Here is a 20,095-nt window from a genome sequence, read left to right on the forward strand (position 1 = left end):
TGGCAAGGCTTCATATGGAAAGCATGGCTAAGACTCATCTTTCCCAACCAATGAATGAGGTGCCTCCACCATTGCCAAATGAGGAGGAAGAGAATCTCATCTTGGACGATATGGTGAATGACTTCTTTGGACGGGAGGTCATAGATGATAGTGAGCAAGCTCTAATGTCACAAGAGGAGGAAACCTTGCATAGAGAGGCAAGCACACCTTTGTATGAGTGATGTTCGTACTCCACACTGCGAGCAAACTTGGAGCTATTCAACTTGCAAACAACTTATGGATGGAGTGATGCAAGTGTCACAAGTCTTCTTCGGTAAGACCACCTCATTCTGTTGAAAATATTTCATGTTCTATATACTCTCCTTGCTAATATTTTAACATATGATTTCTTACCCTATGTTGTAGGCTTCTTAAGAAGATTCTTCCCCCTCAAAATCTATTACCAAACTCATGAGATGGGTGTCGTAAAATTCTCTCTATGCTAGGTATGGATTACACAAAAATACATGCATGTTCCAATGATTGCATGCTATTTAGAGGGGTTAATAAAGATGCAACACAATGTCTACAATGTGGGGAGAGCCGCTATAGGGATGATTTGCAAGGTGATAAAGTTCCCTGAAAGGTTTTGAGACACTTCCCTATCATTCCTCGCATCCAACACATGTTTAAATGTAGGGATTGCAGAACTCATGATGGGGCATGCTACTCATCGCTTGACCAATGGCATCATGAGGATCATAGCTGATTCACTGGCATGGCAATATGTGGAGCATCAATGGCTAGAGTTTAAAGATGAGCCTCGTCACTTACGTCTTGGCTTGGGCATGGACCCATTTGGCTTCAAGTCCACATCATGGTCTACTTGGCCTATTGTATTGGTGAATTACATTCTCCCTCCATGGGTGGCAATCAAGAAAGGTCATATCATGCTTGCTCTCCTTGTACCAGGTAAATATAAGGTGGCAAACATGGATGTGTACCTCGAGCCTTTGATTAAGGAGCTTGAGACACTATGGCGAGGTATCAAAGTACATGCGTTTCAAGGCCAATAAATAGGTGTGAGGTGGAGGTGAAAGGAGTTTTGCTTTGGATGATGCATGACTATCTCGGGTTCTTGGAGTGCTCAGGTACCTACTTGAACCTTATATGCATAAGTTTTAGTCTTTAAACTTTATATCTCTATCTCAATCATCTCAAGTTTAAAATAGTTTTGGCAACCTCCGGACATCATGCATGTTTGATTTGCAGACCATCACTTGTTTCGGAAAGACCCTCTACACTTAAGAAGGTAGTGTATGACAAACATCATCAATTTCTCCCTCCTTCACATCCCAAGTATGTGCCACATGATGTATCACCACTGAGAGGTAGAGATTGGTTTCAGGCACATGGAGAAGCACTCCAAATCCACCAAACAGAATGTCTAGACACTCAATCTTCTTTCGACTTCCATATTGGTGTGACATAAAAATCAATCATCTCTTAGATCCCATGCATATCTTCAAGAATGTGGCAACAAATATTTGGGACCATTTAATTAGTAAAAGAGATACAAAGGGTGCAAGGGATGACTTACAAAACATTGGACGCCTTCAAAGTGCATGGCCAATTGAAAGTGAGAGTGGTAAAATAGTCCTACCAAACGCACCAAGGTTATCAAGAGGGAGCATAATAAGGTGAAAAGTGTGATCGTCTCTTTTCGTACACCAACGGGAGTAATGCATTCATTGAAGGGTGCCTTCACAAAGACCAAAAAGAAAGGAGGAACAATTATATGGCCTCAAGACACATGACTGGCACAAGATATTACAGGCATGTAAATATTTACTTTTTCATTTTCTCTTTGTGGTACATAATTTGTAAGCTCATATACTAACTTCCATTTTTCTCTATGCATAGTTTAATATTCTTCCAATTGCTATAGTTGGTTGTGGAGACAAGAAGGTGAGAGAGGCTATTTACAAAATGGGAAGCTTGGTGAGGTATGAATCTTCTCTTCAATTCACTAAGTTATATTGCTTATTTGGAATTCTCATGCGCTCACAAGTTATGTATTGGTAAATAGTACACATAATTACTATGTATGTAGGTACATATCCTTAAAGGAGATAGATCCTACATCCATTGAGATGGCTCATCTCAATGCTATCGAGGCAGTGTGTATGATCAAGAACAACTTCCCTAGAACAATTCTCACTAGCCAATTGCATTTTATGGTGCATTTGGTTGATGAAGTGGCGTTGTGTGGCATTGTTCATGTTCGATGGATGTTTTTCCTTGAAAGGTTCATGAAAACCTTGAAGGACTTTGTGAGATAAAGAGCACGGCCAGAAGCAAGCATGGCAAAGGGATGGTTGATGCAAGAGTCTCTTGTGTATATCTCAAAACATCTATCTCGCATAGATCCTTCCATGCCACGATTATGGAGCAATGAGGAGGATGACCGACTAATCACCAATGTGCCTCAGGGAAAAGAAAAGCAACGAAGACTGGATGAAGCATTACGCCACAAGGTGAATACATTCTGCATTCTAAATAGTCCCATCATGGAGAAGTGGATTGGGGGATACAAGGTTAAAATCAATAGACGAAAGGATGAGAGAAGAGCTTTCAAAAAAGCAAATAGACACTTGCCATTTTCGCCTAGATTGGAACCTCTACCAAATGTGATCAATATAGAATGGCTTTGTTTGGCAATATCGATGGCATCACAAAATGGAGAGATGATCATAAGAGAAGAGCATGAGTATGTAAGAGGATGTGACCCTCAAGTAAGTACATTCTTCATCTCTATCTCACGTATATACCTTGTTTAATGCACTATATATACTAAATTTATGCTTTTGTTTAATGCTAGTACAAACTATATAATGCAATATGGTTAGAGGGAAGGCACTTTCGCACATATCATGTGGATTCTAAAAGAAACACATTTGATTGTGGTGTGATGGTAACTTTTGAGCAAGAAAGTAGAGCCAGTAGACATGATACCAATGTCATAGAGGACAATCTTGAGTATTGTATAACTATTTAGGATATTCTTCAGGTTGGATTTAGAGCATTTAGTCTATTCATCTTTGATGTCAAATGGTTCAAGGTGATATATAGTGATGCTCAAGCATTTAGTCTATTCATCTTTGGTTCAAGTGCTCAAGCAATCATGAAGAAACATCCAAATGGGTTCTTCCAAATTGATTCCACACCAAGTTTTGGAATGATGAGAAAGATACCTTCGTACTACCTCTACACTGTCAAACAAGTTAGTAACCCAACCAATCCCAAATTAAATCTTGATGTAGTATAATAAAAGTGTATCCCCTTTGCTTTGTGATATTAGGTTGTGTTTCATGCCGATCGAATTGATCCAAAGTGGTGGTATGTTATACAAGTTTTCCCTTATTCAAAATATATCTTTCAAGATCAAGATGTGGAGGCCGAATCTCTGGATAAGGTGCAAGTACTACCTCAAATCGGCTCATTGGAAGAAGACGATGAAGAAAACATTTTGGACATGGTCGATGAAGAGCATGAGGAACATCAATTGGAAGAAGATGATGAGTCACCCATCAATCATGACAATGCTTCCTTGGATCATGATAGTGATATTAATATTGATATAGAACCCCATCTTTTCATTGAGCTTCCATTAGATATACATTGATGAAGCAACACATATGGATTTATTACAAGATGGGATAGATTCATGATCTTGACATTGTTTTACTTCTCAAAAGTTTTCAACTAACTTCTTTTTTTTGCTCAAAACATGGCTCCAAGGGTTTTAATGGATGATATTTTAAAACTATATATAATTTTCTGTGTGCATGTGACATGTACTTTCAAAATTTAGCATCTAACAACTCTCTGGAATTTCATGCAGATACAGCGTAATTTCGCTACTATCTTCTCTGTTCACAAAACAGCGAAATCATAGTATAGTAACAAAATTTCGCTGCTAAAAGTGCTGCTTAGCAATGAAATTTTGCTGCTAAAAGTGCTGCTCAGCACAATGAAATTTCGATGCTAGAAGTGCTGCTGAGCAACGAACGTAATCCCCGACATCCCGACAAAAAAAGCATTGCTGAAACGCTACTGTGCCAAAATGATTCAAAGAGAAAGCAAGAGATGGTGAGGAGAGAAAAAAAAGATAGTAAAAAGAAAAGAGAGAGAAAAACTCGTGTCATGCCCTATGGAAGAGAGAAGTATGTTATGGATTCAAATATTTGAAATAAGCTTATTTTAGAAAATGTGTACTAAATTAGGTAAGATGACCGCACTAAATTAGGTAAGACAACCGCCAAGAATAGGTGAATTAAAGACATGATAGACACGTGATGGATGGCATATTAAAGACACTGTCGTCTAAATATAAGTAAAAGAGACACATTTAATATAGCTATTTATCTCCACTATTTTAGTTAAATCACTTTGATTAAGAAAGTTAATCTAATCCTTACATGGCCATTTTTTTTCATTTTTGGCCCTATTGAAAACAAGGAGGAAGACTGGACCATTTTTCTTAACATATATATATTATTAACAGATTTAGGATGGTAGATTTCTGAAGATGGAAGGACATTCTATCAATGGCCTAGCCCTCTTCTTTAGTGCTACCCTCTAGTGAAATCTCTCTAAAGAAAGCCCTCTAGTGAAAGCTCTCTAGAAAAAGATAGGTGTCGCAAAACATAAAAGGTATTTGTTCATGCCCACTAACTATCTAAAAGGGGATCAAATGATGGGGTGATATCTAGTGCAGGGAAAAGCAAAGTTGGCTCTGGGAGGTTGAACTAAAATATAAATTCACGTTGGAACACAAGGATGTGCATCTTATCCAAAGCAGGATGGCATTATGGGACTAGGAAAATGCAAAACCATGGGAACCACATGCCCTTTCAAATCAAAGCTGCATCCTAGAACATCTACCTATCTCCTAAATGCCATATCAAAGCCCTACTCCGCATTGAAAACTGCATGATAGTAGGAGCTGGCATATCTTATGAGACCAAAAATAGTTGGGGTTTTAATCCTCTAAAACAGCTGGTCTCCAATCATTCGAAAATCATGTCTACTATAGCTAATTATGCATAGAGCTTTGTGAACCAACTCTAGAGCACATAAAATGGGCATAGAAAGTGGCATGTGCACAAGATGAAATAAGGAACCGAAATCTATAGCACACATGTTTATATCATGCCTGAACAACATTGCACTATATGTTGCACCGATGTAAAGGAGCTCTTACAAGAGTGCATATGCCATGTTGTAGACCATGATTTCACTTGGAAGGACCTACACTTAGGGGTTCTAGTTGGTTCTTCTATAGCCATGTGGAATATCACTAGAGTTTAATACTTGTGGATTGTCTGGATAAATAAGAATGAGTGAATATTTTAACAAAGCAAAAACTAATATGCTTCAAAGCCTGAGAAGACACTTGCTTGTGCAGATATGGAATATCATTAGAGTTGAATACTTGTGGACTATCTGGATAAGTAGGAATGAGTCAATATTTTAACAAAGCAAAAACTAATATAATTTAAAGCCTGAAAAGAGACTTGCTTGTGGAGATGAAGCTAACGATTAAGTTGACTTGCTTGTGGAGATGAAGCTAACGATTAAGTTGACTTCAAGATGTGCAAAGCGTAATAAACAAGGAATGATGTTAATGAAGCGCTCAAAATGTCGAAGGCCAAGGATGAATTCCAACAACAGATTAAGTTTATCTAGCAAGACTACTCGAAAAAGGATGCTATGGCTATGAATGAAAAAATCGAGCTTATGTGGTAGGACTCAGAAATGGTTCAATACATTCAGAGCTTGCTAGTCTTGAAGATTCGAATATCTAGAATAAAGGTCTTTAAATCAGGGATTTCATTAACGTCTTCACAATTTCATGATCACTTTAACAAAACTATTGTTAACATATTAAAACTTGTGATCACATTGTATATTCACATGACCTGAGCAATGACCTGCCAGAACCCACTAGTCCCGTAACACCTCCGGGCTTTTGGTTTTCCCGGCGGGCCCGCCGGGAAAACCAAAGAACACCGATGGGGTTCTATTCTGTTTATAAACACTACCCGCCGACACCCATCGTGAAACTTTTGGGGAGATAGTCCTTGTTTTGGGGGCGTGATATCTCTCCTCAAAGTACTTGTAGAGCTCTCGAGTTGCTAGAAGTGTCCTCTTGGGAAGAATGTCCTTATCTTAGGGGCTGTCGTCTTTCCTTGTAGGCACTCCTAAGGCTATTGAGCCACTCGTCCTTAGTTCTTTGAATTGGGGGCAGGGTGTAGTTCGTAGCTAATACTTGCGAAGATTTAGGGACAAAGTTGGAGTCATTCAGCTTTGCATTTGAGCTACGTAGGTAATCTACCTCATTCTGCTCTATGAATGGTTTGATGGAGCCAAGAGTCCTGCTTAGGGGCTTGTATTGGTTCTTGATACTTGATATAGTTTAGAGTAGACAAGGGTCTATTGTCCTATACTAGAGTATTGGGCAAGCATAGATCTTTGATTTTCTTTGTGAATGTTAGAGAAGGTCTATTGTCCTATACTAGAGTATTGGGCAAGCATAGATCTTTGATTGTGTAAAGTATCCTTAATTGGGTACAAAAGGCATCCTTCATTGGGGATGCAATGTGCATGATAGTTTCGAAGTAGTTTTGTAGTCAGACCTTGCAAGATAGTTTTGAAGTAGTTTTGTGTTATGTGATGATCTTTTGTATTTGTCAAGATAGTTTCGAAGTACTTTGTCTGCTAATGTATGTTTTGTAATACGTGAGTGACTTTGTTGTTTTTTCATTTGTGTATTCATTGTTATATGCTTGGTTGAATAGGTTATTTGTTGAGATGGAGGACAATGTTGGATCCAGTGATACCTCCAATAGAGTCCAAATTTCAAATAGTAGGAAAAAAAAGGCACCTGGGATAGAGTGGCAATATGCAATTAACGTTGGTGATCGATTCATAGATTGGGAGTGTAAGCTATGCCATGCAGTAAAATCAAGTGGGGCGCCTCGACTAAGAGAACACTTTTTAGGCAGACCGAAGAAAAAGTCATGTACCCACCCCTCTGCACCTGTAGTGGCCAAACGCATAAGAGAAGAAATTCAAAAGAAAGATTCAAGAAAACATGACACTCCTACCGTTAATGTATCAAGGCAGCAAGAACACTGTTGTTCTAATCATCAAACTCCCGCTACATCACCTGCTTGTACCCCGAACGTCAATGTGCAACCAGAAGGTAATCTACCCAGTGCATCTTCCTGCAAGCGAAACTTTGACGTAGGAAATATACCCATGCGTCAAACTTCATTGCAAGAAAGCCTACATCAAGGTCGGCTCGATGATGCACAACTCGCCCTTGCTGAAGCGATTTACTTTTTTGGGAGTGCTATCATGATGGTGGACAGTGAGCATTGGAAGAGAGCATGGAAGAAAATTGGTGAGTTTGGACCAGGGTTTTCACCGCCTACATACCATGCTATGCGAAATGATCTATTAGAGAAATGTTATGCGCAAGCAAAAGAACGTGTACAAAGAATAATTCTTAGCAATATAGAGCTTTCTGGATGTAGTATAGTAAGTGATGGATGGTCTAATGTACAAAGAAAACCATTAATTAATATAATGGTTATTTCACCTAGAGGTGAGACTTTCATCCGTGCCGTGGATTCAGCTGGTTCAATCAAAACTGGGGCTTACATTGCTCAAGTCATTGGCTCTGTGATAGAGGAAGTGGGTGCCAAAAATGTAGTCCAAGTCATCATAGACAATGCAAAGAATTGCAAAAATGCATCCAAAATCCTACAGCGACAATATCCACATGTTTTTCCGATAGGCTGTAATACTCATAGTTTGAATCTTGTATTAAAAGATTGGTATAAAAGTGATAATACCAAATGGTTTGCCTCAATCGTCGACACTGCTCGCCAGCTTGTGAGATTCATGCTCAAGAGACAGAGAGTGTTAGATATTTTTCGACCTCGCATGTCAGTTATGTTAAAGCTTCTAGTGGAGACTAGGTTTTGCACTCACTTTTACACTTTTGAGTCTCTTCTTTGAAATAAAGATGCAGTTTGCGAAACATTTACATGCATGGCATTTCATGATTGGGAGAGCACTCAACTTGAAAAAGTGAAAGAGAAAATCAAAGTCTTGAAGGCAGCGCTTACGAGAAGAAGTTGGTGGAACAGTGTGATGGATGCATACCATGTAATGATGCCTGTTATGTATGCCGTACGAAGTCTTGATCAAAGAGCGCCTAATCTCCGAAAAGCATGGATGCAATGGTGGACTGTCCAGCAGAGTTTGGAGTGTCCTGAGAAATTACAGCATTTAGTGGTGGAAAAGCAATGGCGTGTACCATTCTCCAGTAGACAAAGAAAAGTCCTATTGAAGTACTTTCATGCTAGATGGATTGGAGCGCATTCACCACTACACAATGCTGCTTACATGTTAGATCCTGAATATTGGAATATGGATTTGATGTCCAACGTTGAGGTGGTGCAATATTTTTATAAAGTGGTAAACACTTTCTATAATAATGTTGATGATCGTGTAAAGTGCATAAAGGAGATGACCTCATTTCGATTGAAAGAGGGTTTATTTTCCAACTCCCTTGTTCAACAAATGGCTAAAGAGCAACCTGCATGGAAGTGGTGGATGATGAATGGTGGTGAGCATTATGCTTTATTGCGCAACCTTGCAATGAAGGTTCTAAGTCAGTGATCTTCAAACTCAAGCTCAGAAAGAAACTAGAGCATGTACAAATATATTCACAGTACTATTCACAATCGACTTCTTGCAGATCGAGCAGATAAACTTGTTTACATGTATTACAATGAAAAGATCTTGCGAGACATTGAAAGCGAAGAGTATGAAGAAGATATGCCCAGATGGATGTACAATTGTGATGATGTAGTAGACAAGAACTTTGATGTTGGACGCATGTCGTGCACCACCCTTGAGATAGAAGACAATTCAGACATTGACTTAGATGAGCTTAATTTAGCAGACGAGAGGGTAAACGGTGAAAGAATTTTGGAGCAAGATACTGACATAGAGGAAGAAGTCATTTCCATTAATTTCATAAAAAGTACTTGCACAAATGATCGTATTTGGAGAAATTATCAATACAAAAGTAGGATTTATGTCTTTCTTAGCTTTCATCTTGAAATAAATTGCGAATTGCACTAGGAGTTGCATCTAAAGGTCCTGGTGGTTTATATTCGCTAGCCATGTCGAACACTGTATAAATACCTTGAAATTGCGAATTGCACTAGGAGTTGCATCTAAAGGTCATGGTGGTTTATATTCGCTAGCCATGTCGAACACTGTATAAATACCTTGATTTATTGGGACACTGCATAATGCACATGTGGAAATATTTTGCATTTGCCTCACTAAACATATTAAGTGGTAGTAGTGTCCACAGGGTAGTATATACTGGCCGCTCCACCCATCGAATACTTTGTAACATACAGGACATTGGGAGGTGGAGGAACCAGTAGCCTCAGCAGAAACTCCCACAAGATCAGGATGTATCAAAAAATGAGAGATGTGGTTTCCTTGGCGCACAGGAGCAATACGTGAAGAGATGGTCTGTACATCTTGGCTGATCTTTGTGAGCTGCTCTTGAATCCCTCTATTGGCCGGGGGAGGAGTTGATGCTTAAGATAATCGCTCAGCTTCTTTCTCCTTCTCTGCTAGCTGTGCCCCTAAGCTTTCTTTGACCTTGTTTAACTCCAATCCAGCGCCCTCCACCATGAGAGCAAGTTCCTCCCTTGTGAATGTCACTGTCTCTTCACGTATGTCGTGGGTGTTGACAGTGGCCTCTTTGGAGGCGAAGTCCACTGGAGTTTCTAGGATAAATTGTGCATATAACGTCTTAGCAAAATAGAGTGGAGCATCAGCGTTATGGAGAGGACGACCGTACACCTCCAAGAAAATGCGCTCAGCATTAATTTTGATATCATTGTGAGTGCAATGTGAAATCTTCCATCTTTCCTTCTTAATCTCGCCATCTGGACATGGTCATATTTCCTTTATCATCTCTGTGGTTACGCATTTGTTTATGTCTTTCCATTGGGCATAAGTAGGATTTGTCCATTTCGACAACCTGCATGCTGTTCTTGTAGCTTCGCGGGCTGTCAGGCCATGTGCAAGGGCCTTCATTCGCTCATATGCCTTCTTGGCTAACTCTTGATGCTCGTTTGCTTGCGCCTCTGCCATATCTGCATGAACGTAAATGACTTTAGGATTTTAATGAACTGTAAAGATCAACGTAAGATAAATTGACCATTACCCTCAAAAACTTAAAGTTTAACACCACGAGAGGAGATATGTATTGCAAAGACTCAATGAGAAATATCCACTTGACTCCAAAATACTTCAAACAATGCACGCACATCAAATTTTGAAGAGAAAACATAAACTTAAACACCACAAGAGGAGAGAGATATTGCAAAGACTCAATGAGATAATATTTCAAACAATGGACACATCAAATTTTGAAGAGAGAAGCAAAGTGCCATTCCTGAAACTTAATCTCCTGATACTGTATCATTACACAATTGGGGTGAATGACACCGATAGCTCTACAAGAGGACGTTGTGCCCTCGTTGGGTCAGTATTTAGTGATCTAAAAAATTCCACTACTTGCAAAATTGATTTTCGCTCATCGCGATTAGGCAGGCACATCCAATTTTTGACTCTATAAATAATAGTATCCATGGTAACTTTGTCATAGGAAGTATTGTCCATCCACAACTCTTGTACTTTCTACCAAAAGTCATATAAAGTTTGTAATAAATATCCTAAAGCAAAAACATCAGATGTAGGAGTGTATGCATCTGCCAAAAACGGATCATAAAGTTCTGGGGCTATCCACGGTCGTTTATTTCGCTCTCTGTCTGCGTAGGAGACCGCCCGTGTCACCTTCTCAGGGTTCTTGTCTGTTTCAAATACAAAATTGAGAGACACCCATTTTTTGGGCGCTCTCAGTAGTAACCCCCAATCGATAATACCTACGCGTGGCTTCAACTCTTTTGTAAAATCCAACACTACATTGAATGGATGTAGGTCAGTATGTACAATTCCTACCAGATGGGCTGCCGCTAGGCCTTCCACCAGGGCATGCATAATATGTGGCATGGTTATTACTATTTGTTTTATTTTAGAAAGTTCTAGACGACTTAAAGGAATATTATCGGGAGGGGGTTGTCTCCATTTTTGATCCAAATGGAAAATTACTCTGGTGAACTCACTGAATCTGAAGGGGACCTTCAGAAGAGCATCACCAAGCGAGCCGCCATTATAGTATGGAAAAATAGTGATCCAAGGAGATTCTTTTGTGAAGGCAATACACCTGACAATTGATGGGTGTAGAACCTGCATGCCCTGCTCTGCCTGGAAGCTCTCGAACTTGGCGCTGCCTTCTCCTTTGTAGTGCTTTCCGCAAAAAGTAATGTGCTCCGGCAAAAATGATATACCTTTAACTATATACTCTTTTACTGTGCCAAAAACACCAGAGCCTATTGTTCGCCCTTCGAACAGAGCCTCGTGCGGGATGCCAATGAGGTGTGTGCACATAGAATTGTAGATTGTACGATTAATGACACCTCTCCCACTCGCATCTCCCAGCTGGACGTTGTAGCGACGTCTTGGGCAATGCGCACTCTTTTGGGGAGTGACTCTGCATCCAGCGCCTTCATGCGCTTGCTCTTGGCTCTTTGCTCACTCCATACAACGTCCCATAACTGTAGACGATGCATATTAGCTTCAGGCGGGGCAGCATCTCTAAGATCATTGCATGCTACACGCATGCTCCCCAAAATGGTTCGTGTTATATGTTGATGGTTGAAATCTGCTATCTTCTGTCTATCAAAAGCAACTCAGCGTTGCCTCCGCTTCGAAGTCGATGCTGTGCATTTTTCCATATCTGGTCTATTAGATCTCGCATGAGTATCTCAGACTCATTGATCTTTTTGACGACGTCATCAGCACATTGTGACACTGTGATGATTGCTTCAATGCGAATTGCTCGTAGAACGATTTTACGCTCTTCAAGGGAAAGCATGTTGGTCGTCTTCGTAAATCTAGCAAATATCACTAAACACAAAAAAACAGAATATTAAACAACATTACTGAAATCAACATCAAGCAAACGTGAGAGAACAGCAACAAGTGTATCATTACCTATCAATGTTCAAACAAAAACGGAATATCAAATAATTTTACTGAAATCAACATCATCCAATACATCATCAAACGTGAGAGAACAGCAACAAGTGTATCATTACTTATCAATGATCAAACAAAAACGGAATATCAAACAAAAACGGAATATCAAACAATATTACTGAACTCAACATCATGCAATACATTATCGAACGTGAGACAACCGCAACAAGTGCATTATTACTTATCAAGTGTATACATGTTGCACTCCTCATCTACACACCTATCGTGACAGAGAGAGAAAGAGAGAGTTGTGAAGGGTATTATGAGAGAGAGAGAGAGGGGGGGAGGAAGAGAGAGAGGTGTGACAGATAGAGAGAGAGGGAACATTAGATGAAATTTTTAATAGTTTTGTGAGTTCCTAAAGAGAGGAAAATAATGTTTTGTATTCCTAAAGCACTCCTCATCTACACACCCATCGTGATAGAGAGAGAGTTGTGAAGTGAATCATGAGAGAGAGAGAGAGTTGTGAAGTGTATCATGAGAGAGAGAGAGAGAGAATTGTGAAGTGTATCATGAGAGAGAGAGAGAGAGAGAGAGAGAGAGAGAGGAGAGGAAGAGAGAGAGTTGTGACAGATAGAGAGAAAAACATTAGATGACAGTTTCAATATTTTTGTGAGTTCCTAAAGAGGAAAATAATGTACAGTTTTATTTTTTAAGTAAATAGAGGGAGAAAAAAGAAATTATTACGAATTATGTATATTTTAAGAGAAAAAAAAAGAAATCCTTATCTACACATCTATCGTGTTGTGAAGTGTATCATGAGAGAGAGAGAGAGAGAGAGAAAGAGTTGTGAAGTGTATCATGAGAGAGAGAGGGGGGACAGGAAGAGAGAGAGAGATATTCATTTTTTTGAGTTACGAATCACGATATTATAAAATAAAACGTTTAGACAATATGATGTAAACTTTGATCCATGAAATACTCATGCCGCGTTAGCAACCAAGTATGGATCAAACACAATAAAAACAATACAAGTCAAATCAAACAAATTTACGACATTTTTTCGACCGCATTAACGATCATATGCTACGCGTAATATACAAGCAAATTTATGATATTTTTTCGACCGCGTTAACGATCAAATACCGCAATATGCAAAAAACGATATATGCACCAGCGGACGACACCAACTTGCCGCGTTAACGACAAAATGCCGCCCGATTCTATGGGAATACGAATAGGATACGAACATACACTGGCCGCGTTACCGACCATATGTCCGCATTTGACAAAGAGAAGGGAAGGGAAGGTGACATCGCCATAACGATACTATGCTTGCCACGTTACCGACTAGTACCGCTACGGCGTGCCATACTTACCATAGGACACAGACTAGCCGCGTTACCGACTAAGTGTCCCAGGGTAAGTACCATTCCAAAGAATGGCCTTACACACACACCCCTCGTGTGTGGCGGACCACCCACATCCTACCGCGCATTGCGACAATGGGCGGCTGCCCGCACGAACACACACCCACACACACATCCCTCGTGTGGCGGACCACCCACATCCTGCCGCGCATTGCGACAATGGGCGACTGCCCGCACGAACACACACCCACACACACACACACACAAAAACACAAGTTTCATTACCTGTGTATACTGTCAGCAAATGAACTCCCAAAGGGCCCCCGGGCCCATATATATAGAAAATTGTATCCCGCTGGGCTGGATGACGACCCCGTCGGGACCCGCCGAGGTTTCCTTTTTCCCGGCGGGACCGCCGGGTATTGCAGAACCCTGGCGGGATTTTATCCTGTTATCAGAGAGCTTCCCACCGGCTTTTTTGGGAACATGTTAACATGTTAACATGTTAATAACATGTTAACACATGTTATTAACAAAAAAAAATTGTGATCACGTGAATATAAAATCATTGCTTTAAATAAATTTATCATGCAAAATTATGCGTCTTGGAGTAAGAAGCATTATGTACACTTGTTTTCCTTTCTCCCGTCATATCTAATATAATCTAACCCCCCTCCCTTCCTCGAGTAAAAAGCATTGTGTATGAATTCCTTTATTGCGTGATTTTGTGGGGAAATGTGTATGCTTTCGTTATAGTAAAAAAAAAACTCCACACGCATGATACAAATACACCATCCCCACATGTAGGTTCATAAATATCACCATCGAAGGCCACCTCCACCTCCACCTCCACCTCCATCCCTCCGCCACAGCACCAGAGGTGGGAGTTCCAAACTGGCCGACAATATGAAGAAAACCTCCCACACCCACCCTTCCCGTCATTGGAGCCGTCGTAAATTGTAATACTAAAGGGGTCGAGATGATCAGCAGCTATAGCCTACACGCATCTGTGGCTGTCACCTTTCTATTTGTCGCCGCAATAACGGTACGCTCGAGCGTCACCGCCACCATCACCACTACGACGCTGCCAGGTTTCAGCGAAGAGGGCCCAGTAGCAATGGTGGTTACTGGCTACCTACCCCCGAAAGAAGCTGAGCAGGGCCACCGGCCACCAGTTGGCTTTGATTGCAGACTGCAGCAAACTCTTCAGCTTGACAAAGTCAATGAACAACGTCAGTGCCAACTCTTCCACCATCAATTTCTCTCCCGCCCAAGCGCTAGCTTCAACAAAAGACTCTTCTCTCTAGGTCCAATTCCCTGATTTCAACTTTGACAGTACCATTCTAGTAGGCTATAACGTGTCTCTTGGTGACTCCGGAAAGAAAATGAAATAAAACACTACCGACATGACGCATACTTTTTGCTACTACGTTTTCATTTTTATTTATATTAATCTTTGAGCCGACGCCCAATGTGGGTATTGCAATTCGTTATGGAAAATTCGCCCGTATAAGAGAGTTTTAGCAGGAAGGCTCCTCACAAAGGACTAGCTGGGCACCATGCTTAGGCAATTAGGTCTCCCAGGGCTATGTCTTAAAAGGAGTAAACGGTTATTCACAACAAAGGAGTACTCGGTAGCTGCTGTCATGCCTAGGCAATTAGGTCTCGAGGGCTATGCTTAGGGGAAATTAGGCAATTAGGTCTCCGAGGGCTATGCCGTAAGGGAATAATGAAACTGTTTTAGGAAAAGTCTAGGCAATTAGGTCTCCTAGGAACGGAATAATGAAACTGTTTTAGGAAAAGTTAATGACAAAAACTTTTCTTTGTTTGAGTCCAAAAATGGCTTGTGCTGTCATTAACCTTGGTTAAAAAAACAAAAAAATATATGAAATCTTGATAATCAAGAGTGTATAATAGTGTTTCAATGTTCATAATCCCATTTTCAACATTTGAAAACAATAGCACATGTTGAGAAATGTCAAACTCATAGTTTGATATCAATGGGCCGTCTAGTTTGAGCACATGTAATAAAAGAAGGTTTTTTGTAAATACAAACGAATGGAGCTTGATTGAATCGAAAAAGAAAGGCCCCACTAGAAAAAAAAAAGGCCATATATTGTCATGTGTGAATAAATATGTGTAACAAAAGACGTCAATGTGTTCATTCTCTAACGTTGAGATTGGAGAGTATTAATATGCTTTCCCAGACAGTTGTTGTTCTCTTTTTACTCGTAGTAGTGTAAAGTGTAAGCCAGACAGTTGTTGTTGGTCTAGCCTCTTTTTACTCGTAGTAGTGTAAAGTGTAAGTATCCGTACAACTTTTGCGCAAGTAGAAAAACGTGTAAGCGTTAACGTCACCAGTGGGCAACAGACACGTATCTCTTTTCTCTTCTCTTTTTTGCACGCGACTCCGTGTGTTATATACGCCAGCCTACTCCGTGTCTTTTCTCTTCTCTCTTTTTTGCACGTAACGAACGATCACGTATGAGCCTGAGCTTGATTGTATTCGTCTTTGATAAACAAAGCTCAAATTCCCTTTGTAACTACTTCTTATGGGGCTGATTAGTTCCCCCCCTGTCTTTCATTGCAGTAGTAGATCAATGCTCTCTCTCAATGTAGGCGATCACACCACCGGGCCCCAATGTGCTCTAGTGGGCAAGCCTAACGCCAGATTGATTGAAGGCCTAGCTATTAAGCATGCGCTTAACAGAAAATTAAGCCTAGCAATATCTGCACAATCTTGGAAGAAGCTGAATGCGGATGCTGCAGTCGATGATCAGAGAAACATACGTCGTAGCTTGGCCCCCCTCGAGATGCAGTCCTACCAAGGGAGGCTGTTAATGGCGATGATCACTGAGCGTCAGCCACTTGAAATGATCTCTCGAGTTGCCTCGCAGCAATTGGAGCGCCTGGCTGCCGCATCCGCATCTTCATCTCATACCGAGCAATTCAATGCCCACGAAGGTATTCTTTACAGGTAATTAAACACTTTTAATATATCGGGCGCAGCTCGATTAGAGGACTATTATTGAGTCTGTTTCGATTAACGACCTAATTCAATTCATGCATGTGCAGAAGGATTGCCGAGATAAAAGAGAAAGAGAGATCGAGAGCTTTGCAAGACATAATGTATGCACTCGTGGCGTCTAGGATAGTGGACGCCATATTGGCATCGCCATCAGATCAGTCGATAAGCACACATTCATCAATTATGGTGGAGGACGCCATGATCGCAATGCTAGATCAGCCCTTGCTGCCAGATCAGCACCACCATCGTGATGATAGGTTGCAAGCCATACAGTCTCTAGATGTGAAGCCTCTGATCGACCAACACGTGGCCATGGTTATCAATGGGAAGGATCGACCCAACGATTCTTTTGAGCTGCATGCATTCGCACGCGTGTGCAAGTTCGAGATGGGCAAGATGTACGCAGCCTCCGTGATGCATGGATACTTCCTCACACGTGTGCACCAGAGGTTCAAGCTTGACCGAGGGCTGGAGTTAGAGGCGGGCCGTTCTATGGGGCTCGCCACCATCAAGGCTTACATGGAGGTTGGGTTTGATGCAAAGACCCTGCATCAAACGAGTAGAATGACATGTACCCACAGTGTGGATGTGATCGAGCGGCATGTTGAAGCACTATTTGGCAAGGTCCCCGTTCACATGCGACAGCTAGAACATAGAAGACCCCTACACGGCTCTACCACCACCACCATGAACATACAGCTGAGTTTCGTCAAGAGCCTCATCCTTGAAGCATTGGCATTTGGTGCACTCTTGTGGGACGTGGAGAACAATTTCATTCCCCAATTTTTTCCTCTTTGCCTTGAGGATTAGAGACCACAAATAAAAGATCTTATGGGGGAGGGGGGGACTATGTTGACAAAGGTAAATATAAGTACTCTTTGGCTAGGCCTCTTATTTGGCATATTTACAATTGTGTTCCTTGTATCCTTGCCGTGGGGCACTCACTCTATACAAATGTATAATATCACATGAGTTAACCACCAATATCTATAGTGTATACAAGGGCGGGGTGTATTAATAGGACTCCTTTAGAGTACGAACTATACTGTATTAATGGGGAGTAGCTGATAATATAATGTTTTGCTAATGATTCTCTCCTATTCTTGCAAGCAGATAATGAGAATGTCAGGAGAGCATTGGGGATCATTCAAGATTTTGTTGATGCCTCAAGATCCAAATGCAATATACATAAGTCAAACATCATAAGTTTATTTGAGGATAATGACTTTCATCTTGAGAGAAGGGGTTGTGAAGTCATCGAAAGAGGACAGATATTTAGGCACCTTGGGGTACCATTTGGAGTGGATGTAACTAACAAACAGCTTACTGATTGGGCTCTGGACAGGTTTCAACAGAAACTTAAGAAGTGGGAGGGTATTAGAGCCCCATTTCATTATAGAGTAGCCATATGCAATACAATATTAAATGCCTATATCATGTTTTTTATGTCCAATATTAAAATTTGGGAAAAGCCATTGGCAGAAAATTATAAAACCCATTAGAGAGTTTCTATGGAGGAATGGCAACTCTGGTAAGCAGAACCTAGCTTGGCTGGCCTGGGATAGATTGACATTGCCCAAGGAAGAAGGAGGCCTTGGCATTCTTTGCCTCCCTTCTCATACACACTGCCATCATTGCACTGCTGCTTCCTAAATACCTACAACAAGAGGAAACCTAGACAAAGATGCTTTAGGGAAATTGTTGAAGGCCATCATGTTTGGTCTCGAGGTAATTGGTAAGGACTAGATTGGAAAGACAACTTATTTTCACATGCTCCTTTGAAAATTACAATATCAACCTTGGCTAAGATGTTCAGTAGCAAGAGATCCTGACTCTCACAGTGTGGGAAGGATGCACTAGGGCCTCAGGGAACTCTTTGCTATGCCTTCGGATATGGTGGACTCATAAGTTCAATCCTCCTCTTGCACTTTAGGATCTCAAAACCGCCAGGAGGTTGAATAATAAAGGGCTTAAGAAGCTATCTGACTATTGGGATAGGGTTTTGGTGGGATAGAAAGAGCCTTAACAGATGGATGAGGACTTCAATTTGAATTACAGGGAAGGAAAACTAGTCAGAGTTATACTAGAAGAGTTACAGAAAGGCTAGGTATCCACTGCTCAGGATGACACATGTTGGGTTAAGGACTAGACCTAGTTTAATGGGACTAAGTTGGATAGGGGGAACACTAATTGTGTATATAAGGAACTTAGAAAGACTTGAGGATAATGTAGTATACTGTAACAAGGTCTAAAAAACAAGCTGGGGTCCTCACAGCTGGAAGAAAAGATGGAAGAGTATCTGGGATCTGGATATTCCTACAAAAGCCCAAACTTTCCTATGGAGGGTATGTATGGGAACCCTTTGCTTGGGAGTCAAGCTAATACAGAAGAACTTCACTAGGGGATGCTGTCCTAGATGCAAAACTACTATTAAAGATGGGAAACATGCATTTTGGGATTGTCCAGCTATTAGAGGTACTTGGGCCAAAATATGTAGATGGGTCTATAGTTGCATTGGGATACATGGATCTTGGGAGGATTGACTGCGTGGGAAATGGATTGTTAATGCGAGGAATGTGTTGACTCTGTGTTTAACATTATAAGATTTTGCTGTCTGTGGAAAATTTTGAACACTAGAAATTGCATTGTTTTTCAAAAAGCTGCTGATACGGGTTGGACACAATAGGATTGATGTATAAGTGCATATATATGTGTTGGTCTATTCATTTGGTAAATAAATTGAACAAGGATGTGATGGTGCAAATGATACAAAATCTCACGCAGCTATCTCTTGATCTCACCCATGAAAGGGAAAATTTGCAGGCATACTAGGCTGAGCATAACTATTTTTTGTGTTGGTGTATTCATGTTGTACATAGCCCAAGACAAGGAAAGGCCAGTGAAATATGGGCCAAGAACTAAAAGGTGGTACAAGAAAGTAAAACAAATGGACTACAACTTTGTAGCATTCATTGAGAACCCTTTGGGTACTGGACCAATGGTTAAAGTTTGGACGAGCAGCAATCACCTAAAGGGTGCACAACAGAAAGTCTTATGGAAGCTTGCATTTAGCTTGGGTATCAGATTTCATGGGAGAAATCCTCCTTTGGGTTTGAGGATGAGAGATGGGTATTAATTAATGATCTTTTGAGCAGGGTCTGACTATATAAACAAATGTAGGGCTCCAAATATTTTGATGCTAAAGGCTCTGGTTACTTTGATGTAAAGGATTTTAGTTTATATATATATATATATATAAGAGTACTAACTATATAGGTGGGGTTTAGGAGGATGATCGTATACATACATTAGACCCTCTAATTAAAAGGAGGTTTTATACATTATGGGTCAGGTTAAATAACAGTCATTTTAGAGGTCTTGAAAAAGGCTAAAAAAATGTATACAAGGGTTTGTTAATATGGGCTTTAATAGAAGTGATAGGAGCATTTCTTAAAGAGTGACCACCCTAGGATGCTAGCATTTGTAAATAGGTGGAAATCACAGAATG

General features: G+C 40.6%; 1 protein-coding gene across 1 annotated transcript; it reads left to right on the forward strand.

Moving 5' to 3' along the window:
• The first annotated feature begins 16,023 nt into the window (after window positions 1-16,023).
• Window positions 16,024-19,327, forward strand: LOC147626211 (UV-B-induced protein At3g17800, chloroplastic-like). Its single transcript, XM_086816357.1, has 2 exons — window positions 16,024-16,536; window positions 16,635-19,327. The coding sequence occupies exons 1-2, from the start codon at window positions 16,112-16,114 to the stop codon at window positions 17,395-17,397; spliced, it is 1,188 nt and encodes a 395-aa protein (XP_086672483.1). The 5' UTR covers window positions 16,024-16,111; the 3' UTR covers window positions 17,398-19,327.
• Window positions 19,328-20,095: the final 768 nt, after the last annotated feature.

The sequence above is a fragment of the Cibotium barometz genome, chromosome 22, assembly GCF_041138505.1.
Source record: "Cibotium barometz isolate CiBa-2024 chromosome 22, ASM4113850v1, whole genome shotgun sequence".
Taxonomy (NCBI): Eukaryota; Viridiplantae; Streptophyta; class Polypodiopsida; order Cyatheales; family Cibotiaceae; genus Cibotium; species Cibotium barometz.